The 23,394-nt window shown below is 46.1% G+C and overlaps 1 protein-coding gene and 1 long non-coding RNA gene across 2 annotated transcripts; both read right to left on the bottom strand.

The window, feature by feature from the left end:
• Positions 1–1,583: 1,583 nt before the first annotated feature.
• On the bottom strand, positions 1,584–23,003 carry LOC310689111. Its single transcript, XR_014517331.1, has 4 exons — positions 22,959–23,003; positions 20,164–20,223; positions 3,999–4,099; positions 1,584–1,702 (listed from the first exon to the last, which is right to left on the bottom strand). It is a non-coding gene; the product is annotated as an uncharacterized lncRNA (long non-coding RNA).
• LOC310688557 (peroxiredoxin-5, mitochondrial-like) lies at positions 8,293–9,713 on the bottom strand. Its single transcript, XM_083465084.1, has 2 exons — positions 9,335–9,713; positions 8,293–8,739 (listed from the first exon to the last, which is right to left on the bottom strand). Exons 1-2 carry the CDS (start codon positions 9,614–9,616, stop codon positions 8,530–8,532), a joined length of 492 nt encoding a protein of 163 aa, XP_083321210.1. The 5' UTR covers positions 9,617–9,713; the 3' UTR covers positions 8,293–8,529.
• Positions 23,004–23,394: the final 391 nt, after the last annotated feature.

The raw sequence follows: 23,394 nt of genomic DNA, 5'->3' as shown, positions 1-23,394 counted from the left end.
GCCGCAGAGTTAGGGTAGGGTTGTGGCTAAACAACAGAGTTATGAATCAGCAAGGCCTTGGCTCAAATCTCACATCTGCCACAAATGCACTTTGTAGCCTCAGGAAAGCGCAAACTCTATGTCTCAATCTGCAATATGGGACTGATAACACAAGCCCGCCTCACAGGGGTGTTGTAAGGAGCAAGGAGCAAAATTATAGGATGTGCTTTGTGCCCTCAGAAGGCCTTTAAAAAATACCAGCACAGCATTCCAAGCCTGCCATCTATCACCGATGCCTTCCCCACAGTCCCAGAAGAAGAAGAACAAGAGTTTGGATTTGATATCCTGCTTTATCACTACCTGAAGGAGTCTCAAAGCTGCTAACATTCTCCTTTCCCTTCCTCCCCCACAACAAACACTCCGTGAGGTGAGTGGGGCTGAGAGACTTCAGAGAAGTGTGACTAGCCCAAGGTCACCCAGCAGCTGCATGTGGAGGAGCAGGGAAGCGAACCCGGTTCACCAGATTACGAGTCTACTGCTCTTAACCACTACACCACACTGGCTCTCAGAGAAGGGAAGACATTTGTATGTTATGGTCAGAACAGGCCCAGTTTTTTCTTCTATGCCAGCGATGGCTAACCTCAGGCCCATAGGCCAAATGTGTGCACAACACACACCTCAGACTTTTTAGCTGCTCCTCAGGCCTCTCCCCAGACTGCACTTCTCACTCACCCTGCTTTGAACCATCCTTGAGCATTTTTGCCAGCTTGAAACATATCCTTGAACTCTGACAATTCCCCTTGGGAGAGGTGTGCCTAGAAACCAAGGGTAACATTTACATCCATCTAGCCTCTACACCAGGGGTCAGCAAACTGTTTCAGCAGGGGGCCGGTCCACTGTCCCTCAGACCTTGTGGGGGGGCGGACTATATATATATATATTTTGGGGGGGAGGGAATTGAAAGAATTCCTATGCCCCACAAATAACCCAGAGATGCATTTTAAATAAAAGCACGCATTCTACTCATGTCAAAACACGCTGATTCCCGGACCATCCGCAGGCCGGATTGAGAAGGCGATTGGGCCGGATCCGGCCCCCGGGCCTTAGTTTGCCTGCCCATGCTCTACACCATTCTAAAACACACCCCTGTATGATACCTGTGTGATTCCTTCCCCATCACCCTTCCAGAGACATCTCTCCAGATTGTTGTGTGTGTGAGTTCTGGGACATGTAATTGACACAATAATAGTGCATTAGTGGTAGATATAGACCGCGCCACCCACAGATCATTCTGCTTATTCGATGCTCTGTGATTTCCCCCCATTGCTACCGCCCTCTGGAAGGACACTCTTTTGCCATATATAAAAGCAGCAGAAAAACCAACCAACCAAAGTTGCAATTTAAAAAGTTACAGGATTTCAGCAGGAAGTTACAAGACAGTCACTGACTGAAGATGAGGTTTGGAGTTAACATGCACAGAGAAGCTGAAAAGAAAGAACACTGGATCCTTGTTGGAGGAGCATGGATATATTCACACTGAGGCTCTGAGAAGGAAAGCAAGAAATCTACATTTATTGCAGGAAGTAAATACTTGATAGGCAAGGCCTCAGAGTTATATTTGCTCTTTCACGTGCATAGGAGAAGCACACAAGGAGATCACATTTCCTGAGGTAAGGATGAAGTAGGAAATGAGGCCAGCAACCCTGAGAGTATCAGTCTAACCCTGAAGAAAGATCAATAGGTCAGCACAGGAAGGACAGTCTAGGAAGCTTGAAGGTTCATCTCTATCTACCTTTCTCATGCAGGTATATCAGCTGAGGGTGTCTTTTGCAGTGTTGAAAATGGGATCGCATCTTACCATCATGAGCGCAAATAATCACAAATGCACAACAAAAGCAACATCTGGAGGCTCCCCAACAAGACCTTTTTCTTTGCTATGCTTTCAGAAGTTGAAGCTTAAGATGTTTTCTTCTCTTATAATTTATTCATTCATTCATTCTATGTTTATGTCACATTGCCTAAGTTTCATAGATATTTCATACATTGACTTGGTTGATTGGATTTTTGGCTGTCCACGCTGCCCCAGAAATACACATTCAAGGACTGCATAAAAATATCACAGATAAATAAGATGCTGGCTGTAGTAGCATAATCAGCACACATAAACATGCATTGATAAAGTGGGTAGAATTTTGATGTTTGCACAACTCTTTTGCTACACATCTTTTCTTGCAATAAATAAATAAATAAATAAATAAATAAGAGGAAGGGACAAGTTTATTTATTTGCTGAAAATAAAACAAGAATTCTCAAGCACTTTCTACACTGATAGCAAAGTCTACCACCTGCCATACTGAGTGGAGCAGAGACATTTCTGCAGTAGTTTTAAGATTTTGGAATCGGCTCCCCAAAGTGGAGCTTTAGAAGCAAAATGTAAGGTCTGTCTGTAGGGTGACTTTCCTTCCCCCCCATCATCATCATCATCAACCTTTATTACGGTCCAGAGACCCAACAAATGGTTACAAAGTAATACACAATTCATACAGCCTACCTCCAGGTTAAACAAGCATTTCGTTCAGAATATAGGGATCATTGGTTCTTGCAACCACCGATAAAAACTTTGCCACTGCTAATGTTCTAGCATTTGTCCGGTCTTCCAATAGGAACCTGACATAGTGAGCCTCTGATTTTCCTGTGAAAGGTACCAGCAAGGGTAATATCAGTTCAGCCCTGGCTTGCTCATATTTTGCACAGTGCAATAAGATATGTTTTATGGAATCGATGTCTTGAGCACAGGAGCAAAGTCTGTCCTGGTAGGGAACTCCTCTCAACCTGCCATCCAACACTTGCATTTATATCTTACCTTTCCTCCAGGTCCTAGAATCATAGAATTTTAGTGTTGGAAGAGACCACAAGGGCCATCTAGTCCAACCCCTGCAATGCAGGAATCTTTTGCGCAGTGTGGGGCTCAAACTCACAACTCTGAGATTAAGTGCTTCATGCTCTACCAACAGAGCCACCCCAGAATTTCCCTGTCCCCATTTTACCCTCACAACAGCCCTGTGAGGTAGGTTAGGCCGAGAGCGAGTAACTAGGCCCAAGCTCACCCCTTGAGCTTCATGGCTGAGTGGGGAACTGAACCCTGGTCTCCCAGCTCATAGACTCTTATGCAGCCTTTCTCAACCCTGGGTCCCCAGATGTTGCTGGACTACAACCACCATCAATGCTGAGCACTGGTCCTGCTAGCTGGGGGTGATGGAAGTTGTAGTCCAGCAATATCTGGGGACCCAAAGGGTGAGGAAGGCTGCTCTGACCACTGCGCTACATCCAGAGAGGCCCCACATGGCAGCATGGACCTGGCTGGCAGGAGCACCCTGAGGCGAGTGACCCATTACATAGGGTCACCCATTACATAGGGTGACTTTCCATTGAAGATCTTCCAATCTCTTTCCCCCCATGCATTTGAAAAAAACCTCTTTAATTCAAGAGGCTCTATGTATCTAACCATTAAATAGCTTTTTTAAAAAATGGTCCATTTTAACTGATGTGACATTTGAGTGCTGCCATTTTATGTTTTTAACTTGCCGCCTTGCTTAAAAATAGAGGAAGCTAATTTGTACTGAGTCGTGTCACTCATCTATTTAGCTCATTATTTCACACTGACTAACACCGGCTTTGGGGCAGGGATGGGGAACCTGTGGATTCTGTTAGCCTTCATCTCCTAGCCTCTTTGACCACTGGGCCATGCTGGCTGGGGATTGTGGGAGTTGGAGTCCAACAACATGCAGAACGCTACAAGTTTGCAACCCTCCCTGGATATGCCAGGGATTGGACCTGGGAGCTTTTGAACCCACTCTGCCACAAAGCTACAGCCTTCTCCAAATTGCTGTAGCTCAATCAAAAATTGTGCATTTTTACTGTCCATTTTTAAATCCTTTTGCAAGGCCCTTTGGGTGTTCTGGACGAGAAAAGTAGAATACAAGTAATAAATAGCAATAAAAATAATGATGTGCTTTTACAGGCGTTTGGGTGCTGAAATTGCCTGGTTGCACAGCTGACAGTTTTTATTTCTAACTCCTTTTCTTCACATCCTGCCTTCTTGTGTTCTAAGCAAGTTACACTACAAAAATAAACACACACACACACACACACACACACACACACACACACAGAGAGACAAAGTGTGTTTAAAAAGTGTGTATTTTTAAAATAGGAACACCACCCTATAACACTGTAAATGTGTCAAGAGCACGATTCTACACATTTTTACTCAGAAATACGTAAGTCCTGCCAATTCAGCAGGGCTTACTCCCAGGAAGCTGGGTTGCAGCCCAAGGCTGAATTCCTAGGCACTTTTACCCAGTAGAAAGTAGCCCAGTATAGAACATAGTGCAGCTCACATCTGCGTATACACAGATACGTAGGTTTGGTCTGCATAAAATGCTAGATAACAGCAGCAATACAAAATACTGGCATCAGCAACAATTCAATAACCTAGCTATGCATTAACTACCAAAGGTCTTACATCACAAGAGGGATTGTGGGTGGAAACAGTGACCTCAGGACATGCTCTTCTGAGTGCAGTGAGTCAGTACCAGAATATGCTTTAAAGGCTCTTTCTCTGGGTTCCATTAATTTTCACTTATCTCAACTCGTTTTGCCTACCCCTCCCGAAGGTACAAAGCAATGGACATTGAAGGTCTGGGAGATTACTGAGTAATAAAGGGCAACCCCACCATTAGGCAAATTGTGTGGACTCTTTCTTCTACAGCCAGAAATGCCCAGTTCCATCTAGTAATCTGGGATCTATTTGATGATCTTAAAGGAGAAGGAAGTGTATGTGCCCATATGGAAGTCTCACTGTCATTTATACTTATTTTGTAAATGAAATTGTTGGTTTTTCTCCACTCCCCCAACTCAAATTGTTTGGTGGGACTCCTTGAGCACTAGGAAAGGCTAGTCTTAAAAACTATTACAGTGGTACCTTGGTTCTCAAACTTAATCCGTTCCGGAAGTCCGTTCCAAAACCAAAGCGTTCCAGAACCAAGGCGTGCTTTCCCATAGAAAGTAATGCAAAATGGATTAATCCGTTCCAGTCTTTTAAAAACAACCCCTAAAAGAGCCATTTAACATGAATTTCACTATCTAACCAGACCATTGAGCCATAAAATGAAAGCAATAAACAATGTACTGAAGTCGCAGAATCAATCAATCAGTAGCTGAACTGGGTTCCATACAGCCACAAAAACGAACAAAAAAAGAGCTGCAAAAACAAAAAGGCAAAATAAATAGCAAAAACAGGCCCCAGCGTAACACTCAAAACAGAAGTGCGGCACTCAAAAAGGAAGCGTAACATTCAAACGGAGCACGTTCAGCTTCCGAAAAGAGTTTACAGACTGGAACACTTACTTCCGGGTTTACAGTGTTTGGGTTCCAAGTTGTTTGAGTACCAAGGCGCTTGAGAACCAAGGTACAGTGGTGCCTCACAAGACGAAAAGAATCCGTTCCGCGAGTCTCTTCGTCTTGCGGTTTTTTCGTCTTGCGAAGCAAGCCCATTAGCGGATTAGCGCTATTAGCGGCTTAGCGGATTAGCGCTATTAGCGGCTTAGCGGTCTTAGCGGATCAGCTGTTAAGCGGCTTAGCGGATCAGCTGATAAGCGGCTTAGCGGCTTAGGATCAGCTGATAAGCGGCTTAGCGGCTTGGGAAAAAGGGGGGGGGGAGGAAAAAACCCCCGCAGGAACTCGCAAGACATTTTCGTCTTGCGAAGCAAGCCCATAGGAAATTCGTTTTGCGAAGCACCTCCAAAACGGAAAACCCTTTCGTCTAGCGGGTTTTCCGTCTTGCGGGGCACCACTGTACCACTGTACTACCATCAAATGAAGTCAAGGCACTGATGGGGGGCATACATATCTCATGGCTTCCTGGATCTTATTGGTACAGCACTTATCACTCTACCACTCCATGCCTGTCTTTCCCCTTAGATACTATTTTTCTTGGCAGAAATCCAGCAGCTGCAGCTCTTCCTGGCATGGAGAAAGGGGCATCGGATGCATTTCTGTCTGCTGTGCAGCCATACCAAAGCACAAACCCAACGTCAGGAAACTACACATCACATCCCTCTTGTGGAAATACATGTTCAGTTGGGACACCCCCCCTTTCTTTAAATTTAACCAGGCAGTTTTGGAAATTGATGCATATTCTTGGAGATATTGCTCTTTTCATTCAGATTGCTGCATGTGGAATGACTTTCACTCTTTGATTCTGGACTCGCTGTCCTTTTCTCCCTCTCCCTCTCCAGATCAGACACGGAGAGGAAATTGGGCATGCACACATTTCATTTCCCCAAGGGATCTGAGTAAATGTCAAATCTAGCAGAGCTAATCCGAACCTCGAAAACCACGTGGAACCAAAAGAGGAAGTGGGAAAGTGTTTCAGGCGTCCAACTTCCTCTTTCAGTTCTATGTAAGTGGGGGTCTCAGACCAGTAAGTGGGGGTCTCAGAGGCCTCAGGGGTACCTCTGCGACCACCAGCACCATGTTGGTGATCCCTAAATTAATGTTGTCTTCCACTGCCTCCTGAAGTTTGGTCAAACTCATGTTGGTAGCTTCAAGAACACTGTCCAGCCATCTTGTCCTCTGTCATCCCCTTCTCCTTGTGCCCTCCATCTTTCCCAACATCAGGGTCTATGCCAGGGAGTCTTCTCTTCTCATGAGGTGGCCAAAGTATTGGAGCCTCAGTTTCAGGATCTGTCCTTCCAGTAAGCACTCAGGGCTGACTTCCTTAAGAATGGATAGGTTTGATCTTCTTGCATTCCATGGGACTCTCAAGGGTCTCCTCCAGCACCATAATTCAAAAGCAACAATTCTTCGGTGATCAGCCTTCTTTATGGTCCAGCTCCCACTTCCATACAATTTGCAGAGTAGCAGAACCCTGGTCCGTGGGAAAAGACAGCTCATGAGATGGTGATATGATTTAAAAAAGTGAATGATATACAAATGGAAACTCACCACTTCCCCTGCTTAGAAAATGGACTTGTGAGCCAAATTTTCAATGGCTGTGCATAAAATTGGCTACTACTACTGGAGACCAGATTAAGGTTATTTTTTGGAGGGGGCAGATATGGACCACCAATCAACATTCCTTTTAAAAAATTATTTATTTATTTATTTATTTATTTATTTATTTATTAAAGTTCTTATGCTACCTCGGTAAACATTCTCATATTACATCACAAGGCTTATTATACTATAGTTTTCAACATGTATACAAAGTTTATATACTGAAAGAAAGAAAGAAAGAAAGAAAGAAAGAAAGAAAGAAAGAAAGACAAAAAACTATTCCAAAATCACATATGTACCAACACTTTAGACTTTCTGACTATCCTGTTGTATATTCCTTTTTTACAAATGAATGTACTCTTATTGTATATTTCTTTACATTTTATCTAATACATTCTTATATCAATATGTACCCTTGGTCTTAATTTCTCAACTCAGTCTCTCTTCAACGTCAATCGAATGCTAGCATAGATAGCGAACCTTTACTGTATTTTTGAACATATATCTACCCCACTTTCCCATAAATTTTTGTTTTGAATTGCCTCTCAGGCTATTTGTCAACTGCGCCATTTCAGCAAATTCTTGTAGCTTGTTACGCCAGTCCCTTATTGTCAGGGCATTCCTGACAAGCACACACAAAGTTGCATTATTGTGAGTCAGGCCATTGGTCTCTCTAACTCAACATTGTCTAATTTGACCGGCACTTGCTCTCTAAGATCTCCCTTTTCTATCCCAGCTTCAGTTGCTTTGGGGTGGGGAGCAGGGATTCTGGCTCTCCCCTCCAACCCTCCTGTGGAGTGGAGAGCCTCATTGCTGGCTGGGAAGGGCTGAACAGGAAGCAGCAATGACTGAACTGGAGTCTGAATAGAAGGATGCAACCTTGTTGGCTAGAACCAGACTCTGCTTTCACAGATGGGAGCAGAACCACCTGCCCCAATAAAGTGTGAGCTTGTAAGCTTGACATTCCCACAATGTCAAGAGAGTCTCACACCTGAGCATGCCATACTTCATCTTTCGAAGCTAGGCAGGAGGGCTGGGTGAACTTGTTGGGACATCTTCATTGCTTCTGTCCAGTTCTGTTGGGACATCTTCATTGCTTCTGTCCAGTTCTGAACTTATCGCTCTGCTCCTAAACTCCTGAATTGTGACACCTAAGCCCTGTGCCCTCTCTGCTGAGCCTATATCGTGACTTGCCTGAATAAAGATCTCTTTCTTACAAGCAATACCTTCTGCCTCTGTGGGTCCCCATCCCCCCCAGTATAATTTTTATTTCAGGCAATGATGTCCAAGATAATGGAGTCAAGACAGTGAGGGGATTCAAAGCAGCTACATACATATCCCTGCCCTTGTAAAGGCCAAATCCTAGAAGCTGTGAGGGGGAAATAAATCAGCCCACCATCCCTAGTAAGAATCAGGTGAGGGTGGGTGGTTTTGTGCGTCTTTTGCTGTCAGGGTTTAGGAGATGGGTTAACAGCCGTGGTGTCCCAGGTCTCAGAGCTGAGATAGGATGTTGTTGGCCAAACTGCAGGTGAGGCCTGTGCCATCTTCTTCTATATTGAGGGCCTTCACCACACCATCTTGGACTACCAAAGAGAACCGTTTCGATCGTTGGGTCCCAAAAAGTTCCCGTAGTGGCTCTTTGTCCAGCAACAGGTTTGTAGCCTTCCCATACGCTCCTGTGGGATCAGCCAACATCCGGACCTTTCTCTTCTTGGAATACCAGGTTTGGAATTGCCCAAGAAAGATGTAAAATTATTTTTGTATGCTACAACTGCTGCTCATATTTTGTTAGCTAAAAAGTGGAAAACCCAAGAATTACCAACAATAGAATGGCAGATGAAGATGATGGATTTTTCGAAGCTGGCCGACCTAACCAGAAGAGTCCGCGACCAGAAGGAGGGGGATTATCAGGAAGAGTGGAATAAATTTAATGATTATCTAGTTAAATTTGTTAAGTTAAATTAATTGAAAATAGCTTGCAGGTACTTAATTGGCTTAGGATTTTATTTATGTTAAGTGATGAATTAATATGTTTAATTCCATAAGGTGAAGATTTAAGGATGGTAATGTTTAAGTTAAATTTCATAAGAATTGGGATTTGGAAAACCGTTAAAAGGACATGCAATGAAATTCAACCAAGGGGAAGCGAGGAAGTCACATAACAAAGTTAATAAGTGTAATTTTCAATAAGGCTATGATTTATGTTTGTTTGTCTTGTTTGTTTGTTCGTTTGTTTATAATATTGTGAAAACCAATAATTTTTTTGGAAAAAACAACAACAACAAAACATCCAGACCTTTCCCTCGGCTTTGTGAGCCTTTCCCCACTCGTTCATGATGAAGACGTCGTTGACAGACAAGCAGGTGATGACCTCCACTCCTTTGCCCTTCAGCTGTCCTGCCTTCTCCACATAGCCTGGGAGGTGGTTTTTTGAACAACCTGGAGTGAACGCACCAGGCACCCCAAACAAGATCCCCTTCTTGCCTGTGAAGAGGCTCACCACATTCACCTTGTTGCCAGGGTCACCCTCATAGACCTCCACACTGGGCAACTTGTCTCCAGCCTTGAGGGCCACCATGGCTGGTGCTCCGGTTGCAAAGGCCCGCTGAACAATCCCTGCTACCGCCCAACCCTTTCCAAGAGGGGAGCCTGGACTTGCTTCCCAGCAGTGACTCCTTGTTGCCATGGAAATTGTGGGAGTGACAGCTGCCACGGCAACCCCGGCCCTTTGAAGTCCTCCTCCTTCAAGTCGTGCCTCTGCCTCTGTGTTTTGAGTGGAACCAGGACAACTGCCTTATACAAGTCAGACCATTGCTCCATCAAGCTCAAAGCCATCTACACTGACTGGCAGTAGATCTTCAGGGTTTCAGAGAGGGGACATTCCTAGAGATCCTGGGGGCTGAACCTAAGACCTTCTGCATGCGAAGCAGCTGTCCCCGAGTCGCCATAACCCTTTCACCTTTTCCCTTGCACCATGCAGCAAAATGACGCCAGGTCTGCCAAACTGGCTCTCACACAGAGTATTCCTAAGAATAGGTTTTGATGCCAACCAGTTCACTAAGGCCTTTACACACATACCGTATTTTTAGCTCCATAAGACACACTTTTTTCCTCCTAAAAAGTAAGGGGAAATGTCTGTGCATCTTATGGAGCTAATGCATGGTCCCTGGAACCAAATTGCACAGGGGCAAAAAGCAGATCGCGCTTTTATTTTTAGAAAGAGGGAAGGGGGTGTTGAAACAAAGCCACTGAGCAGCTGATCGGCAAGCAATTGGGAGGGAGATAAGGGACTCTAGAGATAAAGGAGGCTGCCTGGGAGGGGGAGGTAAAAGCCCATGGATCCTCAGGATTTTTGCATTGGGTCACCCCAAATTCACCATCAGATCACATAGCAAGCTATAGCTTGCACCAAAAAAAATCACGCACCCACTGTTTCGTGGGATCGCAATGGCGCAAAAACATGGTTACAAAGCACGGACCCACATGGATTCTTAGGATTTTTGCATTGGGCTACCCCAAACTCACCGTCAAATCACATATTATGTCTGTGGCCACAGCATGAACCACAAAAATCATACATCCACTGTTTTGTTCAAAATATTTTTTTTCTTGTTTTCCTCCTCTAAATACTAGATGCGTCTTAGGTCAGCTGCGTCTTATGGAGCGAAAAATACGGTGCATGTGCATTGCTTGAATGTCAAGTACCAATGACTTGAGTGAGAGTGTGTGTGTGTGTGTGTGTGAGAGAGAGAGAGAGAATGTTTCATTACCAATCTCCACAGATAACTGTCCATATATCCACAGCAGACACAAAATGAGTCAATTCACATGTTCAGCTGCAGGTTGTCAACCGTTAAGTCGTCAAGTGATGAAAAAAACCAAGCGGAAAAGATGGAGGAGTGTGAACAGGCTAATGGACCAAATCAGTAGTGATGGTGTTGGGGGTGGAGTTATGGGGCTTCCCTCCCAAGACCAGCTCATCTGGATGAGGCTGGAGTGAAGAAAGGGGGTGGCAAGGCTGTGACTCCCTAGTGGGAGTCCTGGACTGGCTCCACTGGTGCACTGGTGCAGCCTTGACCTCGCCACCTCCATCCAGGTAACCAGCAGCAACACCAGTGCCAGGTGAGTGGCTCTGCCCAACCACAGGGACTGCTAAACCCACACAAATGTTAAATTGAAACGCAGCTCATACCTACATGCAAACAACTCATTGACTGTAGTATCAAGTGGTAGCTTGCACGTGTGAACCAGCCATATAAGAAGCTAGCTCAGTTCTCTTAATGTAAAGGTAAAGATACCCCTGACCATTAGGTCCAGTTGCGCACGACTCTGGGGTTGCGGCGCTCATCTCACTTTATTAGCCGAGGGAGCTGGCGTTTGTCCGCAGACAGCTTCCAGGTCATGTGGCCAGCATGACTAAGCCACTTCTGGCGAACCAGAGCAGCACATGGAAACGCCGTTTACCTTCCTGCTGGAGTGCTACCTATTTATCTACTTGCACTTTGACGTGCTTTCGAACTGCTAGGTTGGCAGGAGCTGGGACCGAGCAACGGGAGCTCACCCCATTGCAGGGATTCAAACCACTGACCTTCCGATCGGCAAGCCCTGGGCTCAGTGGTTTAACCCACAGCGCCACTCGCATCTCAATGTAGATGCAGCCAAAGCAGCAACATCCGCTGGCGTGCCTGCAGAGCCCCGACCTCCCGACTGTCTTGCTGGCTTCACCACACCAGGCCAGGCGCTTCTGCAATGCACACACACACACACACACACACACACAGAAGAGAGGTTAGCATGCTTTAGCAGATAAAATCCACGTGGAGCAACTCAACCCCAAACAGCTTGTTGATGACTGAGCATGCTCAGTGCCCATGGAAGGCTGGCTAAATGCAGAAGTGGGAAATAACAAGAACATATGGCAGAGGGAGAATGCAATGGAGTATCCTGAAAGAATAGGGACGTGGGTGGTGCTGTGGGTTAAACCACAGAGCCTAGGACTTGCCGATCAGAAGGTCGGTGGTTTGAATCCCCGCGACGGTGTGAGCTCCCGTTGCTCGGTCCCTGCTCCTGCCAACCTCGCAATCCAAAATCACATCAAAGTGCAAGTAGATAAATAGGTACCGCTCCGGCAGGAAGGTAAACGGCATTTCCGTGTGCTGCTCTGGTTCGCCAGAAGTGGCTTAGTCATGCTGGCCACATGACCCAGAAGCTATATGCTATATACCTATATACCTATATACCTATCCTGAAAGAAGGTGGTTTCATTTGGCTGCAACCCTGCACAGGAGCCCACATCAAGGGTGGACTTTGGTAATGTGGCACCCTGAGCAAGGACAAAAATTGACAACCCCCCAAAAAAGAGAAAAATTATTTCCACAATAATTCCTTTTGGTAGAGCTGCTTTTAAAATGGATCTTTTCAGTAGGCACTCATGTTGTTGTTGTTTTGCTCCCCCTTTGCTCATCTCCCTGCAAGGAATCTCCCACAGCACCCTAACTCCGGCGGCACTGCCCCAAACTGCAACATTTAGTTGTGGGTCCCACTTCCCAGAGAACAATTGCGGAACTCCCCTGTCTCCAGATCTCAAATGAGAGGCCTTTCCTTCTAGGAAACAGATCAGATTTCTGCCTGTGCTGATGCTGCCTGTTCAAAAGGACCTAGACCCAGAATGTGACGACTGCTTCATTCTGAATGAACACAGAAATTCTTCTTTGGGGATGGATGAATGGATGGATGGATGGATGGATGGATGTATTTATTTATTTATTTATTTATTTATTTATTGTCACTCACTTAAATATTTATAAACCACACATTCATAGAAAACAAAACAAAGGAGTTTGAAACATAAAAAACACAACACTGCCATAATAGCCATAAGAATACTAATAGCATATCGAATAAAGCTGATGGGTAAAAAAATGATCACAGAATAGTGATCATTTTCCCAAATGTCCCTCCCTCTCATTATATACATATATTCTCCGTGTTTGTGTTTGTGTTTGTGTATGTGTACATATATACCGTATTTTTCACTCTATAAGATGCACCAGACCATAAGACGCACCTAGTTTTTGGAAGAGGAAAACAAGAAAAAAAATATTCTGAATCTCAGAAGCCAGAACAGCAAGAGGGATCGCTGCGCAGTGAAAGCATCGATCCCTCTTGCTGTTCTGGCTTCTGGGATAGCTGCGCAGCCTGCATTTGCTTCATAAGACGCACACACATTTCCCCCTTTTAGGAGGGAAAAAGTGAGTCTTATAGAGCAAAAAATACGGTGTGTGTATATATATATATATATATATATATATATATATATATATATATTCTCGCAGCTCAACTGTGAAACAATTTTCCTTCTTTTTACAGTAACCTAGTGACAGCACTGTCCTAAGCATGCTTTTATTCTGAAGTATGTCCCAATCGCAGCTTAACAACAACCACAAGAAAAAACAACAGCCGCAACAACCATGTGCACATCCCAGCATTTAGAATCATATGATTGTAGAGTTGGAAGGGACCTCAGTGGTCATCTAGTCCAACCCCCTGCAATGAAGGAATCTCAACTACAGCTGCCTGAATTCAGGATCTCAACAATGCCTACCAGCTGTTTCCTTTTCTCAGCAAGTTTCTATCCCTTAACTGTGCAGTAGGGAGACCCAACCTGGTTCAGGCAGTACCATGGAGAAGTGTGTGTGTGAAATAGATAAATGTAAGAAACTGGTGTCTGATTGCGGCAAACAACTCTTTTAATAGTGTTGGCCTTAGCAGGGGTGGCACCATTGAGCTTTGTTTCAGGCTGAAACATTTGGAACCGGCCCTGGCATTAGGCAGGCTGAGGGGGCCTCTTCAGGCAGCAGATGTTGAGGAACAGGACCAGAGGGCCAAAGATTCTTCACACCTGCCTTACATGGTGCTAGAACATTTCCCCACCTACCCTATAGAACCTTATAGCAGACTTTGCTGACATGATGCTCTGCCAATGTTATGGACTACAACTCCCATCAGCCCCGGGCAATGTTGGTTGTTATTGGTGGTGTTCCAAAGGACCAACAGGGCATCAGATTTGTGAAGGTTGGGTTATAGGCTTAGACTGAAGTGTTTCCTAGCCCTGCTACTGAATTCTAGGTCTCCATGCGCAGTGCAATAAGCTTATAAAATGCCAAGCTTGATAAAACTCAATTTCACAATGCAAGTGAAACATAACGATTAGAATGCCACTCCCCACATTTTTTTAAAAAAAATTACACGCTCCCTGCAAGTAGAAAGCTAGCACATCAGGGAGAAAAGTTTGAACTCGGCCCTTTTATCTGCAGTGCAAATTCTCTATTTCAAGAGAGCTTTTAGGATAGGGAGGCATGAAAAATTGGCAATTCTTAACTGCAGTCCATTCTAGAACCCCCACGTATTGCCACCTCTTGGTACTCAGGGGATCATCTTAGTGTTCTCCAATCGGAAACTCTCTGGACTTTTCTGGACTACAATTCCCATCAGCCCTGCCAGTATGGCCAATAGTTAAGGATAGTGGGAATTGTAGTAAAAAATAAAAATAAAAAATCTGGAACGCATCTGGGGAAAGATGATCGATGCCAATGAGAAATGCTGGGAACTGAACTTGAGAGTTTAAAACAATCTAGTTTTTTAAAAAAAACAGTCTGGTTTGTCTTTATTCCTGTTCTTGACATAACAAAGAACCTGTGTGTTTTGCCAAAGGATGGAGGCAGACTGTAACTCAGTGGTACCTCTCTTGCTTCTCAAGTAGATGATTCCAGGTTCAATTCCAGGCCTCTCCAGGTAGGGAAGGAATATCCCTCTCCTAAAACACTCAGCGCGGGTGGCGCTGTGGTCTAAACCACTGAGCTTAGGGCTTCCCGATCGGAAGGTCAGAGGTTCGAATCCCAGCGAAGGGGTGATCTCCCATTGCTTGATCCCAGCTCCTGCCAACCTAACAGTTTGAAAGCACGTCAAAGTGCAAGTAGATAAATGGGTACCACTCCAGCGGGAAGGTAAACGGCATTTCCATGTGCTGCTCTGGTTTTGCCAGAAGCAGCTTAGTCATGCTGGCCACATGACCTGCAGACAAACATCTGCTCTCTCGGCCAGTAAAGCGAGATGAGCGCTACAACCCCAGAGTCGTTCGCGAATGGACTTAACTGTCAGGGGTCCTTTACCTTTTTTTAAAACCCTAGAAAACCCGCTGCCAGTCACTGTTGACAGTACTGAGATGAATCAGTAGTCTGACTTGGAACAAGGCAGCTTCCTGGTTAAGAGCTGGATTTTATATTTTCAAAAAACAGGGGAATAAAAATCTGCCTAGCACTCAAAGAGCCCCCTTTGAATACCTACAGAAACCAGTGGCGTAGCGTGGGGGTGCAGGGGGGGGGTCGCCACACCGGGCACAACATCTGGGGGTTAGGGTTAGGAGGTGCAAATCCACGGGTTAGGGGGCGCAAATTACTTGCCTTGCCCCGGGTGCTGACAACCCACGCTACGCCACTGACAGCAACCTCCCATGTCTCTGATACAGACTGCATGGCTTCACCACCAGCCAATCATCCGCAGCCTTGCTTTGTTTATCATCTCTAGCCTGGTAGAACTCAAGATCTGGAGAACTTGAATGGCAGCATGCTATTTTGTCTGGCCTAATAAAGCTACCACCCAAATGTGGATTCTGTATTTTTTCCCTCACTGAGTGACCTTAGGCCAGCCATTGCCTCTCAGCCTAACCCACCTCGCAGGGTTGTTGTGGGGGTTAATTGAGGATGGGGAGCGCCAGGTACGCCACCTTGAGGACCTTGGAGAACAGGGTGGGATAGAAATGCAATAAACAAACAAATAAAGAACATGGCTGCTTTTGCTTTTTGCAAGAATAAGGCGGTAGGATTCTAGGGTGTACCATTCCAGACTTCAGACAGGGAGTTGTATTAAGGAAGGCTCCCCACATGCAAAAGGAAAACTTCCTGCATTTAATAAAGTCAGCACACAACCCTTTTCAGGATGCCCTGGTTTTCTCAATTTTATAAATTACGGTACAATTTGAGAATAATTTTTAAATATATGCCCCCCCTCCACCTACATTCTGATATACTAAAGCCTAGGATTGTATCGTTCACCTGACCTTGTAAAATAGGTAATTCGGCGCTAAAATATCCATCCCCCTATTTTATTTTATTTTTTAATCCTTAATTCAGCTTGAGCTAAGAGCACGTATATATTGCAGCGCCTACTGAATTCTCCGGGGTTCGCCCTTCTTCTCCTCTCCACCGATGGAGGGATGGCCGATGGAGATGACTGAAAAAGTAGCGTAAACGGTTTGACGTGGCTACCTCGATAAAGTAGGGCACGAAATGCGTGCGTCATTGGGGATGCGGAGGGAGAAGGGAGGGTGAAATCATCCAAATGTGAGGCTATAAAATAAAATAAATAAATCTCGATTTTTAAATACATTTTTTTTGAGAAGAAGTCGTCTGTTGGGCTCCCCAACTGAGGCTGCAGTCCTAGTGAGTCACATTGAACTCAGTGTGCAAATACTCCGGAGTAGATACGAGCAGGATTGCTCTGGAAATGTACCCGTCTCAGGCGGAGGTTATTAGGGAAGCATTTCCCCTGAAGGTGCCACATTAAGGGACAATATATTCTCTGCAATAATTGATCGCTTTAGCAGGCCAGATCAGCTGTTCCTCCTGGATCCCTAAGGGACGGTTCCTGTTGTTTTGAAGTTGGTTCGCTCACTTTATTCAGTAAAAAGGAAGCGATTCCCTCGTATCTGGTCCATTTCAAGCTAGATACGGCAAGAGGAAATACTCTTCCCCCCCCCCCCGCCCCCGTGGACTCCGATTCAGAAGAAAGAGCAGGCTTTGAGTCAGATCTCAGGAGACCTTAGCCTCAGAATCTATTCTGGCGAGCATCGTCGTTGGAATCTGTGGAGCGGATTGATTCAGACGTGCATATTATTCGCGGCACCATTATGGAATGACTTGGTGGCATGCGTGGGCAATCAGAGATCTAAGTCCAGGGGGCTAGGATTTTCCATATCGTAGTAAAGGACTTCAAATTCAGTCCCCGCCACCCAACCCCCGCCCGCCACCCGCAACTGACACAGTTCACACGTTCAGGTGCAAAGGAGGTGGGAGCAAGTCACTATTTCTCTACACTTCAGTAACTCCTCAGCTATTTATAAAATGGAAACTTGGTCGTCTCTACTGACGAAGCATTGCATTTAAGGCGATGGGAAACATGAACGTTCTGTGGCCGGCCATTCACACGTTCAAGGGGTTAAACATACCTGAGCGGGTCAAATCTAAGTGCTTATAGAAATCAAATGATTATAAACACGCGTAAGCAAGGCCCTTTAAGGCTGTCAGTCTAATTTATACGGTTGAGAGTCCAGAGAGGCAACGTCAATGAAACATGATTCATAAAATCAGTAGAATAATGTCTGTACTAAAACCTATGTATCAGTCAAAGGGTGTTCACGTTCCTAAAACACACAGAACTTTTTTCCAGACTCACTCTACAATATATGCAGAGAGGCAGAAAACGCATTTTGCAAAGATTCTGGAGTGCCAAGGAAAAGCACAATTCTTTCTCTGGAAGAACATTGAAATTAGAAACCTGCATAACGTGGATTTCTAATATCCACACTCATACTTCTGACAACCTTGGATTTAATTATTATTATTATTAAAACCATCAGCGCTACAATTGCCTTTTAAAAACAGCAACAACATCCAACTTCAGGAAGAGTCTTTTGCCAATGGAAAATCTGCCAAACTGCACTGTGAACGTTGAGAACCAATCGCTTTGTTGTTTTAAAAGAACCTGCGGCTCTTGTTACAGTGGAGAGTGGACCAAAGATAATGGAAAGGTAAAGAAGAATACATTCCTGTAACCTGGCTTGTTAGACAAGTCCAGTACTTAACTTGCTTTCGATTCTAAATTCTCAGGAATTTAAGAACGTCGGTCAGAGATTGTCAATACACTAATATTTCTTCGTGGGCTCATTGATAATTACTTATTTTTAAATCTTACTGCAATGTCCCTTCTACTAGCTATTACGCGCCCTTGGGGTTTGCTGACCGTTTCTTGGCCTTTTCAGAAGAAGTGAGTTTTTCTGCCAAATTATAGGACACGCGGCACCGAAAAGGGACCACGCCTGCAAATAATAAGCTCTGACAAACGAGGCCGGGGCAAGCAGATTTTTTTTTTAATGGGAAAAAGAAGGAAATCAAATAGCCTCATCCAGGAACAGCGAAGCTGTGCATGTGGGTGTACAATGTTTCTATTGCGCGATTTTCAAGCCACAATGCTCTCCGTGTCTACTCAAGTCCCGTTGAATTCAGTGTCACTTACTCACGAGTAAGAGAGTATAGGACTGCAACCTAAAATGTGCTTGGTCTGAGCCGAGGAGAGTCCTGTTGCATCTTGGGGGCCCGATCCGCCTCCAACAGCCGAGCTATTTCGACCGAAACCGGCTTCCAATATCCAACTTTCCCCGGTTGCTTCGGGTGTTGGTTTCAAATGCCCCGAAACATCTCCGGCGCAACAGTTTTGTGGATCGCTTCTTTGGCGTTTTTTGGTAGGTTTTTAAATCCACCTTTTTTCCTTCTCCTGTGTAGAGTCCTTAAAGTGTTTACCTCGGGATTGTCTCGCTCGCTTCCAAGATCGCAGCTTGGAGGCGTGGGAAGTTTGGTCGGGGCAAATTCACCCCACGCGGTGGGCCAACTATCCCGGGGTGAGCTCTCTCTTACCCCGGAGTAGCCTCGCCGCCGGCCATCAACCTGCCAAGAAGAATCTAACTAGACTTCAGGCGCGGGTGCGTGGTTAACGTGCTCTTCTGCGATACACTACCTGAAATCGGTTCCAAAGGGCGGGTCGCTTCGGATTAAGCGCCCCAAAGGCAGCTCCAGCGCCCTAGGAATGTGTCTTTGGGTTCCCAACTCCGCCGCTTCTAGGACTACAAAGACATCCATCTCCCCTAACTCATTTCCTTCGCCTTCCCTTCTTAAACCCTCAAAGCGGATTCCAATCCTACTCCAACATGACCGCTCAACTCCCTCCGCTTCCTAATGGAATGAAACTAAGCGAAGGAAAGGAGCTATGAGAAAAGTACGTGATGCGGGTGGTAGTGGATCAGCAATCCTGGCTGCCGGTGGAAATAATTCTCAGGAAATACACACGACGCTTTGCAGACCTTTCCCTCTGGATCCAGCACGCAGCTTGGGAGCCGAGTTGCTCCGATGTGCTGAAACCGGTTTACACAGCCCTCCGCGCTAGGAGACTTTGGACAAGGAAAAACCGGGATCCCGCGGAAAGAGCGGGCACCCCTCTCTCTCCATCACAAGGAAGGGGCTAAAATTTGGCTTCTCCTGACTTCCACCTCTTGAGGTTTAACCGTCTCCCCCGTCCTGAGAAACGTCCTCGCCACGGCCCCCCCCTCTCCTTCTTAGGTATTCCCCTGAGCTTCTTTTTATCCCGATCCTGACCTCTAAGGCAACCCTATGTCTTAATCTGGAGGGATCTTCTGAAGCCGGCGATCTCACGAACCCATACTTAGAAGAAAGCCCTTGTAAAATGAGAGGGACTTACTCAAGAGTAAATCGGCAGGGGCAAGGACTACGAGATAAATGCCCTACGATCGTGGCCTTTGGAGACGGTTCCTACGCGCCACTCTACTATATATTCCTTGCCACCCTCCCTTGCGCCTTTACATAAACACGGATACACACACTCACACGACCATTTTTTTTGGGGGGGGGGATAGATTAAAGAACCAAAACCAAACCATCCTTATGATAAACCAAAGTCTAGGAATCTAAGCTCTCCTGGCTCAGATCTTTACGCAGCGTTCAAAAGCAACGCATGAAGGTCTTTCCTCTTTGCCTGTGGTTGATTCCCCCCCCCCCCAATATTTTCTACTCAACTGCCCCTGAACATGGAGGCTCCATTGAGATCCCGGAAAATTGTCTCACCCGTTTCGGTTAGGGTCCTTTTTGTTTGGGTGTGTTTGCGCGCGCGCAAGGGACAATGTTGCCTGGACTACAACATCCGCGCGCTCACAACACGCGTTTGGAGCTCCCTGCCGGACCCACAAGTGCCCCCCCGCGCCACACTAACCCTCTTTACCTCCTAAATCAGGCTGCTGCTGCTGCTCCTCCTCACGCGTACATCTTGCGGGTCCTCCTCCTGGTAAGGAGAAAGATTGAGCGTCGGGAAACCATCAGGCATTTACATCCAGGCGGGCAGGAATTCGCTCGCTCGCGCGCTCTCTCCCGGGCGGCTTCTCTCTAGCGCAATTAAAAAGGAAGCCTCTTCGCTCAGACGCCAAACGACGCTCTGGACCCCGGACGGGACTGAAGCGCTTGTCAATTATTAGCCTCCGCCGCTGGAAGAGAGATTCCAACCCCCAAGTCCGCCCAGTCCTCCTGCTTTTGCCAGAAGCAAAGGCTGAATCTCTGCGCTCTGCTGAACGCTTCTCTCTCTCCCTTTCTTTCTCTCTCTGCCTCTGAACTCTCAGACGGACCGAGAGGAGAACACCCAGTGGGCACGGTGACGTCACCGGCTCCCGCACACTCTTCCTCGCAGGAGGAAGGGAAACCTGGCAGAGAAGAAGGCAGTCCAAAGGTGGGGTAGGATTGGGAGTGGGGAGTGGGGTGTGTGAGAGAATTCAGCGGTGCGATCCACAAAGCGATCGAGCCGAAGTCATTTAGCTCTCTCTCGGCCGGTTCCAAGAGTCGGCTCCGCGTCAACCCTGAGCAGAAAATCCGCTTTGGCTCCGGATTCTCCGGTTCCTGCAAGCGAGCTCATCCCGTCTAGCTTCCTCCACTGAAGATGTGGAGCTTAAAAAATAAAATAAAAGGTCCTCAGCAGTGATTTTCACTGAAAATCAATGGGACTTGGCGTTCAACCCAATACGTTTGTAAAGGGTTGTCCGTTTATGTTACTGGCCTATGTGAGGCGGGCATGGTATAATTTATTCCCTGCCTCCCACTCAATATATCAATGTATTGCATTTTAATGGGGGGGGGAATAACTGTACAGATGAAGGAAATATCTGGGCGTTAAAGGAGAGTGGTCCATTTGAAAATTATACACGTGACAGCGCTCCAGCTGTTGTTCTTCGGAGTCAGACTAGGACGACTGTGGAGGTGAACTTCAGTCCCCACCCCTCGCTCCCCATTGTTAAATGATCACTGAACCATTATTCAGTGTAGCACAAAATTATTATTTAGAAGGTTTGCAAGTTTGTGTTTATATATTGTAAACCGCCCTGTGATCTTCAGATGAAAGGCGGTATAGAAATTAATAATAATAATAATAATGTATAATCAAGGTAAATAGAGACTCACAACACCATTTTATCAAAACAGGAGGGCAACAGACGTGGAGCACGATCCTATGTGAATCCCAAATTACTGGAGCTGGAAGGGACCCCAAGGGTCATCTAGTCCAACCCCCCAATGCAGGAATCCTGCCTATTGCCTTTCCTGAGGTAGGCTCGAACTACCAACATTTTGGTTAACAGACAGTCGCAGTGATCTGTTGCGCCACCTGTGGAGACTCATTTCACGTTGGGAAGTCCCATTTTATTGGGAACCCTTTGAATCGGTTAAATGCACGTGAGTTAATGTTTCTGTAGGATCGAGATTTCTTTTTGTCCCCCTGGGTTGAAGAGGGCTCCTCCCCAGTTCAGGGTACGTCAAAGTCTTGCAGTCTCCTGGCATTGCATTCCTAGACAAACCCGGCGGCATTTGCTTATATGAGTACACATGGAGAGGACCAGGGTTTGCCCCTGCTTCCTGAACTTTTGGAATACAGTTGCACTGAGTTCAGTTCCCAAGGATGATGATGATGATGATGATGATGATTTTATTTATACCCCACCCATCTGGCTGGGCTTCCCCAGCCACTCTGGGCGGCTTCCAACAAAATATTAAAATACCGGAATGCATCAAACATTAGAAGCTTCCCTAAAGAGGGCTGCCTTCAGATGTCTTCTAAAAGTCTGGTAGTTGTTTTCCTCTTTGACATCTGGTGGGAGAGCGTTCCACAGGGCGGGCGCCACTACCAAGAAGGCCCTCTGCCTGGTTCCCTGTAACTTGGCTTCTCGCAGTGAGGGAACAGCCAGAAGGCCCTTGGTGCTGGACCTCAGTGTCCGGGCTGAACGATGGGGGTGGAGACGCTCCTTCAGGTATGGCACAGATTCCGAGTTCCACTTCTGTGTTCTGTGAATGATGGCAGTTTAGACCCCATGAGAAGAGGGTCCTGTTCTCCTGCTCTGGAGGGTAGGCTTCAAATTACAAGGAAATTCCTGCTCAACATCAGGAAGAACTTTCTGACAGTAAGAGCTATTCAATGGTGGAACGGTCTCCTTCAGAAGGTGGTGGACTCTCCTTCATTGGAGTTTTTTAAGCAGAGGTTGGATGAGCAAGGGAACTGCCAGAAGGCCCTCGGAGCTGGACCTCAGTGTCCGGGCAGAACGATGGGGGTGGAGACGCTCCTTTGGGTATTCTGGACCGAGGCCGTTTAGGGCTATAAAGGTCAGCACCAACACTTTGAATTGGGCTTGTGTTGCCTGCTCATTCCCTTCTAAGGCCCAGTAACCTCCCCGTTTTACCCTAAACGAAGGACGTGGGCTATTACTCTCAGGCTGGGAACTGTGCATAAGAGGCATTTAAGATGATGAACTCTCTTTCCTTGGAAGTTTCAACGCAGAGGATGGATGGCCATTTGCCATGTATGATCTGATTGAGATTCCTGCATCGCAGGGGGTTGGACCGAATGACCCCCGTCCCTTCCAGCTCTACAACTCTATGGTTCTAAATACATATTTAATAGGGTCAGGGTGCAGGCGTACTAATATTATTAATATTGTTATTGATTATTATTAATGGGAACGATAATAACAGGAGCAACATGACATTCTGTGTTTATTCCGCCTCCCCAGTCGCCTCCTCATTCCTGACCTCAGCAACGACAGAATAGGGAAACATGCACGCCTCTTCCACACAGAGACGCAATAATGGAAACAGAGTCCAAAAAGAGAAAGAGAGAGAGAGAGAGAGAGAGAGAGAGAGAGAGAGAGAGAGAGAGAGAGAGAACGGGAGGGTTGAAACGCAGGCGAGCAGCGAGGTCCTTTCAAGCAGGGATAATGAAGAAATCCTAAGCAGTGAGTCATCTTTAATATTGTTATAAAGTCGGTGGCGAGAGCCCATGGCGTTTCCAAGCTCTCACCCAGGGTTGGTGCTCCTTTGGAGAATTGAAGACATGGCGGAAGTTGTCCTAGCTTGAGGATAGATGATTTATTCACTTATTTACACTTTCAGTCTGCATGGAGGGGGTGCAGATGTTACAGCA

Source organism: Podarcis liolepis (genome assembly GCF_965112155.1).
Source record: "Podarcis liolepis genome assembly, chromosome: 11".
Taxonomy (NCBI): Eukaryota; Metazoa; Chordata; class Lepidosauria; order Squamata; family Lacertidae; genus Podarcis; species Podarcis liolepis.
Note: the sequence above shows the minus strand (reverse complement) of the source record. Positions and strands in the feature narration are given on the sequence as shown.

Bases quoted from the DNA above. Each gene is read 5' to 3' on its own strand.
- LOC310688557 (XM_083465084.1), bottom strand. From the start codon at position 9,616: ATGGTGGCCCTCAAGGCTGGAGACAAGTTGCCCAGTGTGGAGGTCTAT. The intron at 8,740-9,334 runs GTCTGGATGTTT...AAGAAGAGAAAG, and splicing joins CTCACAAAGCCGAGGGAAAG to GTCCGGATGTTGGCTGATCC.